Source organism: Zosterops lateralis, assembly GCF_965231275.1.
Source record: "Zosterops lateralis genome assembly, chromosome: 9".
Taxonomy (NCBI): Eukaryota; Metazoa; Chordata; class Aves; order Passeriformes; family Zosteropidae; genus Zosterops; species Zosterops lateralis.
Window position 1 is genome coordinate 25,089,468 of NC_139769.1, and position 22,095 is coordinate 25,111,562.

General features: G+C 43.1%; 1 protein-coding gene across 4 annotated transcripts in view; it reads left to right on the plus strand.

The window, feature by feature from the left end:
* Nucleotides 1-22,095, plus strand: part of PLA2G4A (phospholipase A2 group IVA) — a 70,081-nt gene that overhangs the window by 42,325 nt on the left and 5,661 nt on the right. For all 4 annotated transcript variants that reach the window (XM_083868125.1, XM_083868128.1, XM_083868126.1 and 1 more), the window contains exons 8-16: nt 697-835; nt 5,884-6,020; nt 9,440-9,662; nt 10,396-10,510; nt 12,808-12,945; nt 13,275-13,367; nt 14,741-14,812; nt 16,553-16,795; nt 21,907-22,091. In XM_083868125.1, coding sequence (XP_083724251.1) covers nt 697-835; nt 5,884-6,020; nt 9,440-9,662; nt 10,396-10,510; nt 12,808-12,945; nt 13,275-13,367; nt 14,741-14,812; nt 16,553-16,795; nt 21,907-22,091 — 1,345 coding nt within the window. The remainder of the gene's footprint in view (nt 1-696; nt 836-5,883; nt 6,021-9,439; nt 9,663-10,395; nt 10,511-12,807; nt 12,946-13,274; nt 13,368-14,740; nt 14,813-16,552; nt 16,796-21,906; nt 22,092-22,095) is intronic.

Sequence of the window (22,095 nt, forward strand, 5' to 3'; positions counted from 1 at the left end):
TAGAAAGGATCTTATCAAGTTCTGCTGCTCTTCCCTGATATCCTTGCAGATTGTGGATATCTTCATGGAATGTTGCTTCTAGGGAGTCTTTTCCCCTCTTTTCTTAATCCTATTATTTTATTACATAATAGATTATTTTAAAAATCTGAGGAATTATTATCTTAGCTTAAGTGGATCCATTTCACCATTGTGTGCCTTTCAGTGGGAACCAGGGTGGATTTGTCCATTCCTCCTCTCTGCTGTCCATGGGAAGTGGCAGCTGAAGTTGTACCTTTATTTAAGTAGAGCACTGAGATCCTTACACAACCTTCTGTACATTTTTTAACCCACAATATGGAGAAAAATACAGAGAAGGGAGCTTAGTTTTTCCTGTTGTGTGCCAGTATCATCTGTGCTGTAGATTTATAATTGTATGTGAGTGGAGAACTTGTTTGCTGTATTTAATTTTTTGTTTTTACTGACTTCTATATAAAATGCATGTCCTAAAGGTATGTTGTACTTTATTGTACATGTTGTGCATCGCTCCAGAGCTGATGGATGGCGTCACATGAAAAATAAATTTCATTTTGTCTTATGTGAGTGGGTGAGGATTTTCTGGGTGGGTAGGATTTTTCCCATGGTGATGTTTGTGCTCCTGTCGGGAACTGAGCCCCCTGTGACCCTCCTGTGACCCTCCTGTGTCCCTTTCCCCACCAGCTCCTCCACTGACCTGCGGTTCAGCATGGCCCTGTGTGATGAGGAGAAGAGGTTCCGGCAGCAGCGCAGGGACAACATCATGCACAGCATCAAATCATTTCTAGGGGAGAGCAGCCAGAACCTGACCACTTCCCGTGATGTAAGTCTGGAGAGTTCCCATCAGGATTAGCATCCCCTTTGGAATCCTTCCTTTGCCTGTGAGAGGAAAGAATGAGGCGTGTGAGGTGGAAGAGCTTGATGTAGAAAGATTATAGAATATAAAAATACTTTTACTCTATGAATGTACAATATTTAGCCCGGAGAGTAATTTTTCTTGGCTCTAAATTTATAAATTAAAGTTTATGACCGGAGGAAGCTATAAAAGGAGAGATTTAGATTAGATATTAGGAAGAAATTCTTCCCTGTGAGGGTGGGGAGGCCCTGGCACAGGGTGCCCAGAGAAGCTGTGGCTGCCCCACCCCTGGAAGTGTCCAAGGCCAGGTTGGATGGGGCTTGGAGCACCTGGGCTAGTGGAAGGTATCCCTGGGGTGGCAATGGATGGGCTTTAATGTCCTTTCCAAGCAAATCATTCTGGGGTTCTGTAGTTCATTGGCCCCTTAAACAAACTGCTCCAATTTTTCCAGTTTTAATCCCAGGCTTTGTTAAGGTGTTGGCTCTGAGGGGAGATTGCCATCTGAAAAGTGCCTCAGGGTGTGTGAAATACCTGCTGAATCCTGCAGTGGCTCTGGGCACTCACCCAGCACAGAATGTGCCCCTGCATGCCCAGTACCCATCCCGTGCTCTGTGACCTTCATCTCTGAAAGACTAGGCAGGAAGTGAGCTGGTTTAAATTTAGAGTCAGCTTGGAAATTAGTTTATTTCTTTCCTTCCTTCTTTTCCTTGAGCCAGTTTTACTGGATTAGGGTTATGAAATTTTATTTCTTTGAAACATGAGGAACTGCAGCTTTCCTTGACTTGCTGGTGCTTTGAACCAAGCCAAGAGGAAGGGAAGCCAGCAGACCTCAATGGGCTGGTAGAGGCTTGGGTCATATCACAGAATCAGGGAATGATTTGGGTGGGAAGGGACTGTAAGGATCATCCAGTGCCACCCCCTGCCATGGGCAGAGACACTTTCCACCGTCCCAGGTTGCTCCAGCCTGTCCAGCCTGGCCTTGGCTGGAGGAAGGAGGCAGTGAGGAAGGGGCCCAGATCCTACTGAGCTCTACAGTGATTTCATAAAACACTGCATTATTTAGAGTTAATTAAAAATCCACTTGGTACAGATCTACTTAATTTGTTGCAGCTTCTCCAATCTCTTCTTCCTTGCCCATTCCCTCTCCTGTGCTGCTTCCAAAATTGTGACAGAAGAACTTTGTGCTGTGGGGGTGTCAAGCAATGAACAAAGTCCATGAATTAATCTGGGCTGATTCCTTCATTGGCATTGAACTCCCTTTGAGCATTTTTAATATAAGGAGAATGTGACAGTCTTTTGCAACCAGCACTGAAGAATATTTTTCACGTTTCCATGAAGTTTTGAGCAGGTGGTAAATGTTTCATTGTTGTGTACTTTTGAACTCTGTCTTGCTTTGTGAATGTTCTTCTGTGAACTTTCTGAGGAACATGAAAGAATTTTACAAGTATTGTACATATATTAACTGGATTGAGATAAATTGTGTGTATTCAGAAGGAGCATTTTCAAGGTTTCTTAATTTTCAGTTCAGTTATTTTAATCTTAACACTTGCAGATCTTATCAGAGTAGGAATGTGTCAGTGTGGCATTGGTGTGACCTAGAGAAGAGTAGCATCTTCCTCAGAAAGGATGGGGATGTTCTGCCAAGCTCCAGTTGGAACTGGAGTGATACTCAGTGCCTCAGGTCTCAGTTCCGTGCAGGTGGTATCTGTGCATGAATTATTACAAAGGATAGCTAAGATCTCTTTATGTCATCATCCTCCCTTGGTATCCCTCACTGACTCCAATACTGAAATTTTATCATTTAAATTGCATCTTTCCAGACAGTAACTGTAGGTATCCTCCCATTTTTCATATGCCAAATGCGTATTTCTAAGCTGACTTGTCAGAATTTTTATCTGTTTTTAGCAATGAAAAAAACCCTTTTTGTTCAAATTAAACTGTACTTTTATTGCTTCAGATGGAAGATAGCAGGAGGGTTTATGGAATGTTTGAAGGCCTAACATGAAGTTGGGAGACTTCGAGTAGTCTTAGCTGTCTGTGGGCCTTGTTTAATCTTGGACAAATCACATACTCAAAGTTCACCCAAGTTGCTTCATCTGTGAGTAGCTTGTGCTTTGCAGGAGGCTAAGAGACTTTAATACCTGAATTCATTATACATGTCGGATAGGGAAGTGAGTAGTTCCAAATTTCATAACTTAATCCTGAGGCACATTCTGGAAACACAGAGGTAGAGATTTCTCATACTTCTGTTCTTGCTCTGTTTATTTTTTTAATTTTTGCTGCTTCAAGCAATTTTCTAAAAATACCATAATCTTCTAAAGAAAGCATACAGTTCTCTATAACTGGATTAGCAGAACAATTTTTAATAATCATTTGTGTGCCCTGTGGCATTCTTTTTCCACCACAGGTATTCAGATTTTGCACACTGTGTTTCCAGGGCATTTGGATGAGGACATCTGCACTACTCATTCCCAAAACAAGATTTAGTATGGTTTAGCTTTTTCTTGCCTGATTACTGGAAGATATGACTAGAAACCTTTTGGTTTGAGTGAACTCATGTGCTGGTGGTTCTGTACAAAGGGTTTGAGGTTCAGTAGAAGAGTGTGCAGCCCTTGGTATCCTCTTTTCTCTGTTCTTCATCAGGACATGGTTTCTTGGTTCTTGGTTCTTGCTGCAGCCCCTGCCTCTGCCCTCTTTATCCCATTGGGCCACTTGCAGGATGGGTGTATTTAATTTCAAAGTTTACTGGTTTGTGCCTTTAAACATGTCAGAAACTGAATTGGAGCTAAAAAGCTGTTTTAACAAACCTGCCTGCTTCCTCTGTAGAGCAGGAGAAGACTCTGAGTGTGCCTCACTTGATTTATGCTGCAGCTCAACTTCTATTGAAATAAATGAGCAGAAATGTGCAGTAGGTGCTTCTCTTCAGTTTATTTTTTTGTCATCATTTTAGAGCTTTATTTACTCTGCAATGCCCACGAGGTGCTGGGGAGGCTGAGGGGGGACCTTGTGGCTCTGCACAACTCCCTGACAGGAGGGGACAGCCAGGGGAGTCGGGCTCTGCTCTCAGGGAACAGGGACAGGAGGAGAGGGAACAGCCCCAGGCTGGGCCAGAGGAGGTTTAGACTGGATATTGGAGAAAATTTCTTCATGGAATGCTCTGTAAAGCATTGGAAGGGGCTGCCCAAGGCAGTGGTGGAATCATCCCTGGAGATGTTAAACAAATGTGTGCATGTGGCACCTGGGGACAAGGTTTAGTGGTGAACACGGTGGGTGGTGCTGGGCTGATGGTCAGACTCAATGATATTGGAGGTCTTTTTCGACCTGAACCATTTCGTGATTCCACAATCCACCTTCCCCTCACTGTATCCACTCTTCCCAGTGCAGGAATCTGGCAAGCCCAGAGTGCCTGTGAATGCAGGAAGCATTTCCAGTCAGGATATTGGTGACTCTCCTGGACATTCCCCGCCCGTCTCCATAGTGGATTCCTCTGCCTCCTGAGGGACACTCCCATTTTCCTGGTGCCAGTGCACTGATGACTGGAGCAGTGGTGCTCTGGAAGTGTTCTCACATACCTTCTCCAGGCTTGTATCTGCAGGTGACATCTCCATCCTGTTGGGATGTGTCTGCTCAGGCTGAGTGGGCAGTGCTCCTGAGGAGCTTTCAAAGCCTCCCCACATTATTAAAGGAGTAATTATTGACATGGCTCTTCCTTCAAAGCAGCTGCTCCATTATTGGGGTGTTGGCTTAACAAAACATATCCCAAATCCTTCCCTGGGCTGTGTCATTTTTGGGATAGATCCCTATCTCTGGAGCTGCACAATGAATGCAGGGCCAGGGAATACCTGTGGTTTCTATTACTAAAGCTGAACACTTATGATGGAGGTAACAAAATAATCTCACTGTGTCAAGAATAAGCAGTTTTGGGGAGTGGAAGCCTCAAGAAACATCTTGAGTGCCTTGGTCATTGTTCATGGGCATTTCCTTGTGACAGTCAGTCCCCAGGGGAGTTTCATGGCTTGGAGCATGGAGTCTGCAGAAAGAACAGAGCTCTGTCGTCACATGGATCCTTTTCTTGTCACTAATCCCATCTACTGGCAGCTGAAATTGCCTTTCAGGGAGATTTTTGACAGATTAGCAGATTGATCAGATAGGGCTTTCTGCACAGCTGTGCAATTCTTTTTGTGCTCAGTAACAACCAAGAGGTGGTTCTTTTGTCCCCAGTGAACAGTGGAAAATCCTCTGGGTTTTGGAAACTGGGAACCAGATGAGCCCTCTACTTAGGCCAAAACATATGATGGTGGGAACAGATGAATTTTTATTTTATTTTGTCTTCTTTTCAGATACCTGGGGAAGCTGTGCAGTTGGGGGGAACAGCCTGGATGTCAGAGCTGGGCAGTAAGAAGGAGAAAAGTGTAAAATAAAGTAAAAGTGTAAAATAAAAGTGTAAAATTGTGTCCCCTGTGGACACAATTTTAACCTGGTGCCACAATAAATGTGTCTAGTTTGGCTCACTCCTCTCTTGGTGGCTGAGTAGTTGTCCAGATCCCCATGAATTCCCATTTCCTCTCTGGTATTTTTTGCAAAGTGCTGGTAAAATTGAAACTATGCTATGTAGTAATTCATTCATGTTGTGTAGTAATACTTGTTGTTTTTTTTATAAAACTTGTTTTTAAACTCCCAGTCAAAATATTATTTGTCTCTGTTCTGTTTCTCATTAGTAAATTCTACTGCCTTTGGCTCTGTCACAGTGGGCTTAAAGCTGGTGTTTAGGTTGTTTTAAAAATCTCTGTGTTCTTGCAACTGAACAGTTAATTTATTAACCAAATTTAATATCTCTTCTATTTTGGATCATGGATAAAAAGGACAGACATTCTAAAGAAATTCTGAGTGTATTTTTGTTTAGAAATCTTGCTACGAGTGGTGACTTCTTCAAATAAATTCTAATTCTTGTTGGGGTGCTCCCAGGGTGTGTCCCTTGTCACTGATGTGTGGTTGTGTTGCTGTCCCCCCTGCAGGTGCCGGTGATCGCCGTGCTGGGCTCAGGAGGGGGTTTCCGGGCCATGGTGGGCTTTGCTGGAGTCATGAAAGCACTTTATGAGTCAGGAGTCCTGGACTGTGCCACCTACATTGCTGGGCTCTCGGGATCCACCTGGTAAGGCCTTCCTCTTGGTCATCCTCAGCTTCCCTGCAGAAAGTTCTGTAGGAATTGTCACAGGAGCTGACTTATTTCTATGGTTATAATTCACACCACATTTTATGTGTCCAAGTCTGCTGGGGGAGGAGTTCTGGATGCCCCGAAGGGCAAGGACAGCTCAGGCTCCAGGTGCGCTTCCAGGAGCCTTGATTGCAGGAATGGATGGATGGAAAGAGGTGCCAACATGTGCACCCATATTTCTGTATCAACACCTAATGTGTGTTGTTTTATTTTCTGCATGGAATGTGAAAAACCAAAAGAAAAATCCCTTGTGATTTGAAGCTGATGACTCAATCAGCCCAAAATGTGTTGTATGCTTTGGGAGAGCTTTTAGAGCTCTTCAAAATCACTGAAAGATCTTTTGTTCCATTTTATACCCCGTGTAAAATCCTGATCGATTTACTGGGTATGTCTGGGGCTGATTGCCACCCTGCAGGGATCCCACTGTGGGTTACCCACTGCCTCAGTCCCACTGGCACTGTTTAATTTAGACAATACATCAGGTTTTAAAATAGTTCATTCAGCCCTGAGGAGCAGGCACAGGTATTGATGGGGTAGATCTTGTTGTTATCTTCAGTTCCTGGTAAGTAGGTGTAAAGAAAACAGATTCTTTTTGGAGATGCCCAGAGAAAGGACAAGGAGTAATTGGATTAACTCTAAGAGAAAATATGTTGCAGTGAGAGTGGCCAAGCACTGGAATGTGTTGAGGCATCCTCACCTGAGCAGACTGGGGAAGGTGTCATCCTCTCAGTCTGACTCAGGCAGGGCTCATGTGAAAGCTGAACTTGGCCGAGCACAGCCCTGAGCAGCCTCATCTGACTTAGGCTGGATCTGCATTGAGCAGCAGGCTGGAGCAGAGACCTCGAGGGTCCTTTCAGACTCAGGGATGAGATTACAGAAATGCCTCAATTCTTTGAGATAAAAATACTTGTAATATAAACAAGGCAGGGAATCTGCCTGGGATGAGTTTTATCATCTGGTTTAGCTCTAAGGAAACACATGAATTTTAATTCCACACTCTAACCCCAAAGTTGACTCTTGAAGGAGATAATGATCAGTTCTATTCCTTGTATGGTTTTTTTTGTCAATTATTTTGTATTGTGTGAAACTTGCTTCCCCCCTTCCAGACTAGGGGGAAGCTTTCAGAATGCCAGGAGGTTTTGAAATGCCAGAAGTGTCTGTGAACTAGAGTAAATTTCTCCTTTAGATTGGACTATGAAAGGTTGGAATAGGTGTTTCCTGTCACTGGTGGTGGGGACAGGTTCATCACTGTCCATTGAGAGAGATGGATGGACTCCTGTCACAGCTATGAAAAGCAGAAGAAGGTGGATGAAGAGCAGTGGAATGGTGCAATGTGGTGTTAAAACATTCCCTGTGTTTCTAGGGAAGGGTTTGCAATCCTTGCTCAGGACAGACGTCACTCTGCTGGCTATGAGGTCTGTTTTGGGGAAAACACAGAGGTGAATACATAGTTGATCTAATGTAAACCTATAAAATCTGAGTTAAAATAGCAAGATTATCTGAACTGCTCAAGTCGGAAACAGATTGGAGACAGTTGTGTTTGAACAAATTTACTTTTGCTCTCTGATGTCACCCTTCAGTCTTTCCTTGCTTGATGAATAAATAAATTGACACTTGGGCACTCCCTTTCTTTTCTTCCTTTTCCATGCAATCTGTCACTTGGGAATAATTCTCTTTTCTTTTTTTCCTGAAGGGTGGAGAATTCCTTTCCTGGCAGGAGAGGCAGGTTTTTGCTTGTTCCCTCAGCTGCATGCCTAACCTTGGAGCAATGCTTTTCTGCCATCTTGCTTCAACCCTGTGCTGACTTCTCCAGCTGCATTCCCCTTTTCCTGCACCCAGGAGCTGATGTGGAGCCCGTGGATGGAGTCCTGGCAGCCCACGTGGGACAGGGTTGGTTGTGCTGTCCCAGCAATGGCTGGGCATGACCTCAGGGCCAGGCTGACCCCACGTGTGTCTCAGAGCTGTGCCTGGAGTAAGGGATGTGTACCTGAGCCAGGTCACTGGGTAAATAATAGTAAATGAGCCTCTCATAGATTAGAAAGGCCTGTCTGGAGTCTTGGTGTGGCCTAACCCAACCAAGTGGAAGCCAGGGCTGCCTGCACGTGTGTCTGAGCTTTGTTTGCAGTAAAACTAAACTTGTTTCTCAGTAGCATGATTTGCCTCTTCCACATCCTCACAGTCAACTAACTCTCTGCACAGGTTGTAGTTACTGTGCTTCAATTTATTATGGAATTATAAATATTCTGGAAAGTGGAGCCATATCCAGGCCAGAACCCCCCAGGCCCAGGGCTGAGCCCCAGCGTGGGCAGCAGGTAAGGGATTGGGATTCTGCCCCTGTGCCCCTGTGCCCAGGTGAGACCCCACCTGCAGAGCTGCCCCAGCCCTGGGGCCCAGCACAGGGGGGACCTGGAGCTGCTGGAGAGAGTCCAGGGGAGGCACCAGGATGAGCAGAGGGATGGAGCAGCTCTGCTGGGAGGAAAGGCTGGGAGAGATGGGATTGTTCACCTGGAGAGGAGAAGCTTTGGGGTGACCTCAGTGTGACCTTCCAGTGCCTGAAGGAGCCAACAGGAAACATGGAGAGAGACAATTTCCAAGGGATGGTGTGACAGGACAAGGGGGAATGGCTTCCCACTGGCAGAGAGTGGGTTTAGAGGGACATTGGGAAGAAATCCTTTCCTGTGAGGGTGGGAAGGCCCTGGCACAGGGTGCCCAGAGAGGCTGTGGCTGCCCCTGGATCCCTGGAAGTGTCCAAGGCCAGGTTGGACAGGGCTTGGAGCAACCTGGGCTAGTGGAAGGTTTCCCTGCCCATGGCAGGGGGTGGCTCTAGAGAGGCTTTAAGGTCCTTTCCAACCCAAATTATTCTGGGATTCCATGATACACTGAGTTATTTTAGGAATTTTTCAGTAGTGATAATGAACTGGAGAGCAGAGAGGTGCCTCTTACAAGGGGAGAACTGCATTGTGTCCTTCTAGGACCTCCAGTCGGCCAAAGAGTTCTGCTAACTGGAGGAGCTCCTTTCAGCTTAGGGTGTTCTGTCTGTTATCCCTTAAACAAAAAAAAAAAAAACAAAAAACAAAAAACAAAAACAAAACAAAAAAAAACCAACTCTTTAATCACTTCATACACATTATGGAAAATGCATATTGAGTGCTTGATCCTCTGCTTATATTTAGAACAAATTGCTCAGCTTTCTGTGCTTCCAGAAAAAGGAAATGACAATTTGCTGTATAAATGGAGAGTTAATTAACCTGATTTAATCAGTAACTGCATCAACTCATTGCTGAGCTTTTTGTAGCTTTCAGGCAGCTGCCTCTGCAGCGGGTTTGATGCTCACAGAGCCTGTTTGCCAATTGCAGGTACATGTCAACTCTGTATTCCCACCCGGATTTCCCAGCCAAGGGCCCCAAGGAGATCAATGAGGAGCTGATGCACTCTGTGAGCCACAACCCCCTGCTGCTGCTCACCCCACAGAAGGTCAAACGCTACATTGATGCTCTGTGGAACAAGAAGAGCTCAGGACAGCCTGTCACCTTCACTGACATCTTTGGGATGCTCATAGGGGAAACCCTGATCCATGATGTGAGTGCTCGCCTCTGATGCTGTTAAAGCTGTCAAACTCTTTCAGATAATTCCCACTGTTACTATTTTTTTGAAATTACCATAGTGACATTTAATAAAGGGTGCACATTTTGCTGTAAAAAACAGAATTTGCTTTAAAATGTACTAATTTCAACATGGAAGATCCCCTTTTTTTTTTTTTTTTTTTTTTTTTTTTTAATAAAGAAGACAACAGGACAGCTTCATACTGTTGTATTCTGTAATTGAAAATTCCTAATTGGCTGAATCAGGGACAAAGACTTCCAGTTCAAATGAGTCAGGTGAACAGCAGATGGATTTGATCCTTGTGGCAAGATTGAAATGTCAATAGATTTGCAGATGTGTTTTATACACTTCTATCCCTCATGAGTGTACACTGATAGTGGGTTTTAAACAATTTAAAACACTGAAAAGGAGGAAACACAGCTTGTAGTGGCAGATGTATAGAATCCTGATGCTGATAGGCTGTTAATGGTTGTGTGAGGTTGGTTAGAAGTCCCTGTTGACCAAGGGAGGAAAAAAATGCACAGATGTTTAATTTAAATCAGAACCTGACACATCAGTGAAAAACTTTCCTTCTCAAATGCCATCAACAGGAGGAGTCTCCTAGATCTTAATATTTAAAAAAAATATGTGATATTTATATATATGTATATATGTGTGTGTGTGTATATATATCAGCAGGCCTTTACAGGATGTCTTTCTTTCCCTGCAGAGGATGGACACCACTCTGAGCAATATGAAGGAGAAGGTCAATAATGCCCAGTGTGCTTTGCCCCTCTTCACCTGTCTGCACGTCAAACCAGATGTCTCAGAGCTGATGTTTGCAGGTGTGTTCCTAATCTGTGTTGAGTCACTTGTGGCAGGGAGAGAGGTGTGTGGCTGCTTAAAAAACTTTTTTTTTTTTTTTTTTTTTACACCTGAGACTACTTGCATCTGACTTCTGGGAATCTGAGAGAGTGTTAAGAGGTTACTCAGGGATGGATGATCACATATTCAGGTAGAAATGCCAAGCCAAGGAGAAACCTGGTGACTGCAACAGGGAAAAGATGTTTAAATTAGTGTATCAAACAGGGAAAGGAAAATCTCCTCAGTCACCTTCTCTTTCAGAGAAGGGTGAAATCAACAGTTAAACTCAATGATCTCAATAGTCTTTATCAACTTTAATGATTCCATGATTAAAATTGGACAAACAAATTAGATGTAATGCCTCATTTTCACTTCTTGCCCAGTGTGACATGCTGTTGGTAGCACAAAAAAACCCCTTTTACTTAAAATCTATTCCATAGATAAAGGGAAGTGCCAGGTGGTTTGCCTCAGGTTTATACATCATTGTATTTCCTAAAATAGTTATTTGGAGAAGGTGCTGTCAAAGCTTTGGCTGGAAATGAAAATAAGGAATCGTCAATTAGGCTAAATATTTAATGGAAAAATGTGTCTTTTCACTTAGGAAACTGATACCTTTTTGTTTGAAAATAGGAGTATTTTGGCATTTAGATGAACTTCTCTTTTTCAGTAAATTTTATTTGGGTTACCGTTTTAAACCCAAACTTACCTTCTGTTAATAATCTCTTTCTCTAAGCAAGATCAGAAACACCTGGAGGCTTTACTTCGTTCTAAAAAAAGCTATTCCCTGTGCACTGGATCTTGGATTTGCCTTTGGAGGCTGACATCTCTGTCATTATAGAGAGTGCTAGATCTTGATTGCTTCTTAATTTAAGCTCTATTCCTCCTTTTAGCTGTTCCTGATGTGAGAGCTATAGTAAATTCTGAACAGAAATATTTACATTTCCTAATTTACATTGATTTTAAGGCAGAAATTTTATTTCCCTGAGCAGGCTTTGTGATTTGAGAAATCTCCTTCAGTGTAAATGCAAGCTGGAGGTGGACTAACACAAATTAATTCTAATTCTCAGTTCAGCTTTGCTGTCACTCTGGTTCTGAGTACATATCTGCCAGTTCATGTTTATACAGCTAAAAGGAAATATGAAAATCCTGGATTTGGTCTTGTAAGGAATTTCCTTCCACTTCCCTGAACATGAAGATTTGTGGGTGATTTATTTGGAAAATAGGATGTTGTATTTGACTTAGCTCAGATAAGCATTACCCTGTGCAATGAAACTCCAGCAGTCATGATTAAACCTTTCCTTTTCAGGACAGGTGTTCACCTTCTGCTCCACACGTCAGCAGGAATATCCTGAGGCTGGATGGCATTGCATGACATGTGGGGATATTTCAAAGCTGTCTCTTTTGCCTTTCTTTTTCAGAATAACTTCTGGTTTATTTCCAGTCCAATCAATCCCTGCTAAAAACAAGGAGGGTGAAATAGATGAATGAGTGAAATGCTGAAAAGTGAAGATATGTTTTGATTGTTATTTGCTCCCTTTTGGAACTGAATTTTCTGATGGAAGCAGCTCCACTGGTATCAAAAAAAGTGTTTCCAAGTCAGCTAAGACCCATTGTCAAAGGCCTTCTATTGCATCAATAGAATGCAAATCACTTCTGATATTTTCTGCTAAGATCAGAAAATGCATTTGAACATTTTATTCCTTTTTTTTTTTTTTTTTTTGAGCTCTCTGCTCAATAAAATGGACTTTTAAAGGTATCTTTGGCAATGGTTGAATTGATAAGTTTATCAGCTGCCTCTCAGCTTTGCCTTTTGATACTGGATTTCCTGCAAAACTTTAGGTTTGGGTAAAATCCAAATGCCTCTCCTAGAATATTTCACAACCCTTGGGATAGTCAGTGATTGGTTTTGTGCCATCTCTCTCACTGCTCTCCATATTTAGGGTGGAATTGCAATGAAGGAAAAGGAGCTTGGAGCTGGGACCCACACGTGGCAGGGAATGCAAACCAGATGTGACTGTGTGTTCCTCATTTGTGATCTTCCCTTTTATACCTCTGACTTTCCAATCTCATTCTTTTCACCGACATTTATTGTGGTAAGAGAGAATGAGAGGATTCTTTCCCTGCTGAGACATCACTGACCTTGATTTGATATTCCTAATGGTTATTTGGCTTCCCATTTCACTAAGATTTCCACGCTTGGTTCATTTCTGTGTTTTCCTTCTCTGTTTCTATTCAGGCTGAGATTTCTGACTGAGCAGTTTTGTTTCTGATTTTGCAGACTGGGTGGAATTCAGTCCATATGAAATTGGAATGGCCAAGTATGGCACTTTCATGTCTCCTGATTTGTTTGGAAGCAAGTTTTTTATGGGGACAGTGGTGAAGAAATATGCCGAAAATCCCTTGCATTTCCTCATGGGTGAGTGTGTGACAGAAAGAAGTTTAAAAATAAAAGCAATTTCAGTAGTTCATGGACTTTTAAATGCAGTCACACAAAGTGTGAGACAGGAAGTGGAGCTCTCAGTTTGTTGGAAGACACTCATTTGAAAGATTTCACAGGTATGGATTGGCATTGTTTATTTGTTTCTTGTTTCCATTGGTTGGTTCTGAGTTGGACATCTGAGCTTATGACTTGGCCTGCTCCAAACTCAGAGGTGTGTTCAGAGAGCAGCCAAGTGCTTATTAAGATATGTGGAGTTTATTTTCTTTCTGCCAAGCACCATTCATTATTTATTTTTTCTCTTTCAGGTGTCTGGGGCAGTGCATTTTCAATATTATTTAACAGAGTCCTTGGTGTCTCCAATTCTCAGAATGAAGGACCCACCATGGAAGAAGAATTAGGTATTATTAGTAAATAATTCCACTATGCAGAACAATTACTAGCAAGATTCTCCCTCTCAGGGATGGCACTGCTGGTAGTCATTTAAGAATGTGAAATTAATTACCTTTAGTTGCTGGCACTGCTAGATGCTGCTGAGGTGGGGAAGGAGCGTTGGGAATGTTCTTTCCTTTCTTTTGCTTTTGTTTCTGGTCAGTCAGAGCTGCTGAAGGTCAAATGCATCTATCCAGCTCTCTTCTGGTAGTTAATAGAGTTCTCTCTTTATGTTGTTGTGTGATTTTTGGAGAGCAGAAAGTGACAAGTATTTGATAGCTACTTGCGTAGTCTCTTGACACTGGGCTGTTTTATTAAAGGGATTAGCAAAATACACCTAAACTTCCTTATCTCTGGGATGTTAAATTGCTCCATTCTAACCACAGCCTGTTGGTATCTGGTCCTTTGCTTGCTAATTGAATGGTTTTGGTTTCACTTCTGGCACACAAATGGCAAGATGACTGTAAACAAAGAGTTGTGGCTTGGTTTGGATGGACTTTATCAAGTTTTATCTGAGAATGTAGTTAATGATGAAACTTTTTTTACACTTTTGTTTCCTATTGAGAAGGCAGCATTACAGGGGAAGATCTGACCACTAAATACATTGTCCTAGACAGCCAGATCTTTCTGAAGAGCAAGAAGAGAAAATGTAGATTGGGATAGTTTTTAAATAATAACCTCTGTCTGCCTCCTAATGGATGGAATTCAGCTGTTTGAAAATCTCTTCTTTATGGATGAGAATGAGATCTCCAGGTTCCTATTTCTGATACAACTCATGAGTGTTAACTCCTCATGGAGGTTCCCTGTCAATAAATGTGATCATGGAAAATTCTGCTTTTGAAAGATAGTGAGACATAGAATGTTATCTGTCATCATCTGTGACTCATTTCACATATCATTTAAAAAATATTCTTTGAAATGAGATCAGAGGTAAAAATACACGTGTGACTTGAACCACAGTCTGGACCAGAGCTGGAGATGTCCCAGCTGCACCTTGGCACCACAGTAACATTTTCCTAGTTCAGTGGGAGCTACTGAGAGGACAGGAGCTAAACATCTACATTTTAATGAAGGTGAATAAAGTGTGTCAGGTATGTGGTGCAGAGGGGAGTGGGAGGTACTGCTTGAGGGTTACATTTTCTTTTCCAGCCCAAAAATTGCAGACTAAATCCAGTACCTGCTGCTCATGTTCTAATGTCCACAGCAGACCCAGTCTCTTCAGCTGTATTTTCTATTACAATAACTTTGATGAGAATTTTATGACTCAGGATCGTTTTGAAATTCTTAACTTTTCTGCCAGTTAAACACAGCTGTTTAAAGGAATTTCTATTTCTTTCAACAGAAAATATTAGGCTAAAGCACCTTGTGAGCAATGACAGCTCAGACAGTGAAGATGAATCACAGCATCCAAAAGGTAAGGAAATGCTCAGATGCCATTTCATCATTTCCTTTTTCCATCAGCTTTTGTGTGGCTCAGCAAAATAGGTAACAAGAGACCCTGGAACATTCTGGGCTTCACTTCGTGTCTCCTGCTCAAGCTGATCATCAGGTGATTCTCTTATGTCTGGAAGTCTGGAATTCCACATACACCCAAAAATGTGGTTTGCTGAGCCAGAGCTCTCCAGAAGTCTGTTTCCAGCAAGCTGCTGAGCTCAGAGGCACCTTGAAATTGCTGCCAGCCCCCTAAACCAACACTCTCCATTGTTTTCAAGGGTTTCTTGATCAAATATCTACCAGAGAATGGTTTAATGTGTGTTTCCAGCATTCACAGGTGTCTTTTAGCACCTTTACAAATGACATCTGATAAAGGAAATTCCTCCTGCATGGCACAGTGTTCGTAACAATGCCCAAATCCAGGTGCCCAGAAGAGGCATAACCACAAAGGGAATGTTGGGCAGTGGGAAGAAACCATTCTATTGACAATTATCTCTGAGAGTATCTAAAGCACCTGAAGATTTCTGGTGTCTTAGCTTTCTGTATTTGATGATATTTTTGGGGTCATTTTCACCTGCAAAAATTTGGTTTTATTTTTAACAAGTGGAGCAAAGATGGGAATGCAGCTGTTTGTGATTTCAGGATCTACAGAAAAAAAAGAAAATCTTATACTGTGAGACAGGGAATTATGTCATTAGCTCAGCTCAGTGATTGCTTCTTCAATTCCCTTTATGTGTAAAACTGTAGGTGGTACCAGATTTTGTGTTTATTTGTGGATTTCCTGTTTAAACACTACAGCCAGCATCAAACATGTTTCTCTCCTAGTTTGTATCCATAGTGAATAACCAACAAATCTGGGATTGTAAACACTTGGAAATCGTTCTCACTTCCATAGAATGTTATTGGACAGTAATTGGACTTTTTCTGATCTTGTTTTCTCTCTACCTATGTAAAACTCAGCTCCTTTAAAACCTGGGTTGAAGAGACAAGTTTAAAAGCTTGGATTTAAAGTATCAAGCTTGAGCCTGAATTATCATCTTATCCAAAAAAGCCCAAAAAGTCAAGTTTTGACAGGTGAATGAATGCAGGGTGGTGCCAGTCCAGGTTATTTTTAGCGTGAGCTCCAACTGCAGACATCTAAGTCTGGATCTTTCATTGTACTCTTTAGTTAATTAAAGCCAGATATTAATTGTAGTTTACTGAAATGATGATTTCAGGTATTTTAGAATTCTTATGCTATAGCATTATCCTTTATGCAGACTAACTCTGCTTTCCTGAGAAAAGCTGGATTTTCCTGAGAAAAGCTAATAGGCAGGAAAGGTGAAGAAGGCTGTCAATGCACATCCAGATGAATTTATGTCACATCAGATATGGATCTTATCAGCTCAGGTCTATCCCTGAGCCCAGCAGAGCTTCCAGAGAAAGCCCTCAGACTAATTAAGTCTTGCTCAGGTCATCTCACATTCCCAGTCTGTTTTCCTGATGGAGACACCCACACTACTCTGGTGCAGATGAAAGGTTTCACTGGGCTGTGAAGTTGCAAGGATGAATTCCGTGCACTCCTCTGGCATCACTGCGGCAAAGCTCCATCATCCAGCCCCCAGCTTGTTGAAAGAATTCTTTTATTTTCCTAGATTCTATATTTTATAGCCCTGGAATGCTGGTGTTGCACTTGCTGTGTTTCAATCCCCCTGCTGGGTATTTGCATTGCTGTGTGCAGGCACGGAGGGCGCCGAGGCCAAGCGGGAGAGGCTGCAGGAGAGCAGGCAGGAGAGCTGGGTGCAGCGCATGCTGATGGCCCTGGTGGGGGACAGCGCCCTGTTCAACACGCGCGAGGGCCGCGCCGGCAAGGTGCACAACTTCATGCTGGGGCTGAACCTCAACAGCTGCTACCCCCTGTCCCCTCTGGCTGAGCTGCTCACACAGGAGTCCCTGGAAGAGGAGGAGCCAGCAGCAGTGGCAGGTCAGTTCCCAGAGTACTGGGGCTGGGGGTGGTTATTGATGAAGCCAGGGGCAGCGAGTTCCCAGCGCGGTAACATCACATCGGGAAGGTCACAACAGCACGGTGGGGATTGACCAGCAGTAGAGCTTCTGAGGAGACTGGGAGGTTCAAAGGGCACCACACACTGACCTCTGTCTGCTCCCTGCCCTGTCCCTTGGCCCAGCGTGTGGAACAGCCACTGGAGGGACAGGGGCTCTTTGTTTGGCAGAAGGGGACCAAACTGCTTTTGTGTATGGTGCCCTTTGTTGCATCCACTTTCTCACTGTCTTGGCTTTCCCAAAGGGTGTCCAGGTTGTTCCTTGACTCTTACAGATGCTAAGCCTGCTGGTGGAAATGAAACTTTTCCTTATTCTCCTGCAGAGCTTCCCTGTTGCAAAATGTTTGTAGCTCATCTGCTGTCCTTGTCTTTTGAAAAATCTGTGCAGGCAACACACTTCTTCTCTTGTAGGATCACAGAATCAGTGAATTTTGGAAGGGACCCAGCATGGAGTCCAACTCCTGACCCTGCTCAGACACCCCAACAATCCCACCCTGTGCATCTCTGGGAGCATTGTCCAAACCCTCCTGGAGCTCTGGCAGCCTTGGGGCTGTGCCCATTCCCTGGGGAGCCTGGGCAGTGCCCAGCACCCTCTGGGGAAGAACCTTTCCCTGATCTCCAGCCTCACCCTGCCCTGATAGATGCCACAATTGATAGATTCTTACATTGCTGACACCCTGTTCTTCCCAATGTGAATCCACCTCACAAACCACTCCCATTCCAGGTCTCTGATGTGCAGGTACATCCACATTATGTGTTGGCTTAAGCAGGAATGTGGATAGAGGATAAGAATTCCAGAAAAATATGAATTTGTAAAAGAAGTTCAAAGTCTTCCCTCACTCCATGAGGGTTGTGGTGTGTGGGACAGTAGCTGAGAAGAATAATTGTGTTTGGTTAGGATTTTGGAGCCTTTGCCTTAGTGTTCACTGCAATCTACTCAGTGAAAGGCAATTAATTTCTTGGTGTTCTTCTGGCACTGGAAGTGTCCAAGGCCAGGCTGGACAGGGCTTGGAGCAACCTGGGCTAGTGGAAGAGGTCCCTGCCCATGGCAGGGGGTGACACTGAGTGATCTTCAAGGTCCCTTCCAGCCCAGCCCATCCCATGATTCTGTGATCCATCAAGCAAAGAACAGCTACACCTCTCTGAAGGGGGTGTTCCTTTCAGGCTGTTCCTCCCTACCAACCATCCCTGGTGACAGCAACATTCTCCTCAGCCCTCATTTCCTATTCAGAGGAAGGAAATTGTCCCAATCACTCATTAAGCAACAGTAAATACCAGATGTCATTTAAAAGCTTAAGTAGCAGCCCTGCTCTAATGTGTATTTGTTGATGTAACAAATCCCTTGCAGGGCTTGAAGAGTAATTTCCATCTGGACTCCACTTTCTAAATATTTCTGTCATCTCAGAGGTGTTTACAACTGGGTAGTCTTAATATTTATAGTACTTGGAAAAGAGGCAGGAAAGTGGGTAGGAAATTTATGGTTGGAAAAAATGACAGTTGATGAGAATTTGGCATAAGACACGTGGATATTCTTCAGAATCAACTATCAGCTTCCTGGGATTTGATTTCAATAGAAATAAAATGCTGCTTTGACAGAACTCTGCACCCTTGATACAACTACTTTGGTGTGCCTGAAACTTCTGTGGGTTAAAATGGGAAAAGTTTGACATGACTGCAGTTTTTTGCTGTTAGCCAAAGCCCACATTCATAAACCTGCAGTAACAACTCAGATCTGACAGCTGTGAGTGGGTGCAATATTATAGTCAAGAATAGTTAAAAACCCCTTGAAATGTCAGTAGTTAATATAAAATGTAATCATTCAGCAGTGTGATGAGTGTATCCACATTTTAATGCTGTGGATTTTCCTAATATATGGCATAGCTGGGGAGCCCAGAGGCACGGATAGAAAGGAGACTGTGGTGTAAAATTTAAATCCTTATATTACCATGGCACTGCATGCATTTAAGCTGTGCATATTTATTCCTAGCACTGGCAGTTTACCTGTCAGCTTGAGTACAGAGAGAAGTCTGTATTGCTTTAAGACTTAGTCTCCTTTATTGCCAGACACTCCAAAGGAGAACTAAGTGAATAAAAAAGGATATCAATAATACTTTCCATCTCCAGTTGTCCCAAACCCTCTGCAGAGGATGAACTGTGGCTGACCTAAGGCAATCTTACAGTCATTACTGAGGATTGAATTTAGGGTCTGCAGTGCCTGCAGCAGAGATCCCAGCTGCTGGGTCTGGAAGTAAAACCCTTGGCTTTGCTTTTCCACAGATTCTATTTGTGGAGATAGTGTTAAGCATTTTCTTATTACATCAGGAATGATTTCATTGTAAACTCAAGAGTTGTTCTGTTTCTTTTCTTGATGTTACAACACACCATAACAGTTTGAGAAAATGCCAAGTGCATAACAATGTGGGAAAATAGCCCCTAATGTCTGCTTCCTTATTTCAGTATTTATGGAAACAGCTGTAGTAGATGGACGTCAATAGCAAATGCCCTTCTCATCTCCCCTCCTTCCACTGGAGCTGCCATCTGTGGCAGATTTGGTCTCTAGGATGTGCCCTCTTCGTGATTTCCTAACAAATATCTGTCTGTGTATCCCATTGCTGGGAAATTAACAGGACTGAGCTGGCTAAACATGGAGCTGGGCTGGTAAACAAGGAGCCACAGAGTTGTTAAGGCTGGACAAGACCTTTAATCATCAAGTCCAACCATCAAGCCAGCAGCTGTCCCCAAGTGCCACATCCTCCCATTTTCTCCCAGTTTGCTGTTTGATGGACTTCAAGGTGCTGGCAATAGGAATGCATCTGTCCTAAAAGGCTGAAAATTCATGTCCCAGGCTCTGGGATTCTGGGATTCTATGAAGACTGTGATTAGTGAAACCCATTTATATGGCTGTTATAAATTTATTGGCAACATTTAGACATTTTCTCCTTTAAAATATAGTAAGATTATTTTAATAAATTTGATTTTAGGGTCATGAAGGCTGTAACTAACTCATTCTTCAGTGTTGGGAGGAAGTTTGTGTGGCAGTAAAAAACATTCCCATCACAAACACCATTACAGCTGATGCTGCTCTTGATTAACGGACCTTTCAAATTCAATTTTTGCAGCATAAGAAAAGACAAATTTGAACAAAAATATTTTTGCAATTCCTTAGAAGTTCTACCGAGAAGAAGGTTAAATTATATTTGGCATGTTGTCTTTAAACAAGAAGAGGAAAACAAAATTGGTCTACTTGTGTTAAAGGGAGCTGTAGTCAGTATGGGTTTTTTACAGTTTTTTTAAAATTTTGATGAATTTGATAAATACTGATATATTTTCATTCATTTATGCTCATTCATGATTATGAAATATATCTGCTTCTAAAATATGTTTATAAACACACATAGCCCTTTAGCAATAGGCAATGATTTAAGTGTGTTCTCTCCTTTAGAAATCAAGGCAAATAGTGGGAAAATGGTGCCTCATTACTTAGAAAAGGCTCCTCTTATAAATAACATAAGAAATCAGAAAGAGAAATAATCTGTTTTAAGATTTTGTTTGGTGCTCACAACATGCTGCTCCTGAAATGAGGACAAGAGTTAGAATTATTTTTGATGGATTTTGTTTCCTTCAAAAATACCCTTTTTTTTCCTTTTCAGATTACTATCATTATCAATAAGTAGGTGCCAGGAAATTCATTTGCCAGGTGATGCCAGGTGATTTGCCAGGTGCTAGGAAAAATAATGATATTTTTCTATCCAGCATTCCTTACATTACACTGCCCTCTACAGATATGAGCATTAGATTTCTGTTAAAAAGCAAAACCATGTGCTGGAAATATTTGTAAGGTCTGGAACAAGAACAGACTGTCAGGGGGAAAGTTTTAAGTACAGCAAGGGTAGTTTAGTAGTGTCCAGAGTGTTCAGTCTTTTGTTTTCTGGTATCCAAAGGCCTGGATAAGTGTGAAGACGCCCAGGGACAATAGATTGGTTTAACCTGAGCTGCAGGTGAGGGAATGTTGGGGATAGAGGGAAACATCATCAGGTTGGGCTTAGAGAGAAGAGTGGTGGATACCACACTGGGACAGCACCAGCAGCAAGTGGCTAACAGGGAATTCTGTCCAGGGCCTTATTATTGATATGGGTCATAATTCCTTTATGTTCCTGGTGGAGTGGTGAGTGTGCATTAGGTGCAGGTTTGAAAACAAGACCTGATAGTCCCAATTTAATGAACAGAAGCAGACACAGACAAGGGTCACAGGAGGGCAGAGTCACATTCAGGATTTTGGACAAATTTGGGAGAGTTGGGAAGGATGTGGGGTTGGGAGGGAATCTAGGGGAATAGGTTTGGGCAGGGCTTGTAGGACACTGAGGGGATCACAGAATATTGGGATTGGAAGATCTCTGGAGATCACTGAGTTCAGCCGCTGCCCAGAGCAGGTGACACAGGGGCATGTCCAGGGGGTTTGGGGTGTCTCCAGAGAGGGAAACTCCACACCCTCCCTGGGCATCTGTTCCAGGGCTGTGCAAGGAAAAGAGCCCTTCCTTCCTTGCCCTCCTGGGAAAGAAGATCTTTCTTGTGTTGAGGTGGAACTTGTGTTTTACTTCATGGCCATTGCTCCTTGTCCTGTCACTGGCACCACTGAACAGAGTCTGGGACCATCCTGTGACAGCTCTACATGTCCCTTAACATCCCATAAACATTTTGCATTGTGTATGGATTGTTTGGGATGACGAAGTGAAGGTGGGAGGGCTGGGATCAAGCCTGGGTGTTTGTCCCTTTTGGTTCACCTCAAGCCACCCCTGGGTCTGCCTCTTGCACTTGGCCTGCTGAGGGCCCTTCCAGTTCTGCCTTTTCACCTCATTCTCCAGTTTTTAAGAGTTTTGGTTACACCTGAATTCATGCTGTGTTTACCTGAGATCCACTGTGCAGTTCAAATTCCATGCTCTCTCTAGAGCTAAGTGACACACTGGAAAGCTCATCAGAACCTCAGTTCTTAACTCAGGTGTCCCTGCTTGGTTTGGTTTTCCCATGTTCCACGCAGATCCTGATGAATTTGAGAGAATCTATGAGCCCCTGGATGTGAAGAGCAAGAAGATCCACATTGTGGACAGTGGTCTGACCTTTAACCTGCCCTACCCACTCATCCTGAGGCCCCAAAGAGGTGTGGATCTCATCATCTCCTTTGACTTCTCAGCCAGGCCAAGTGATTCCAGCCCTCCTTTCAAAGTAA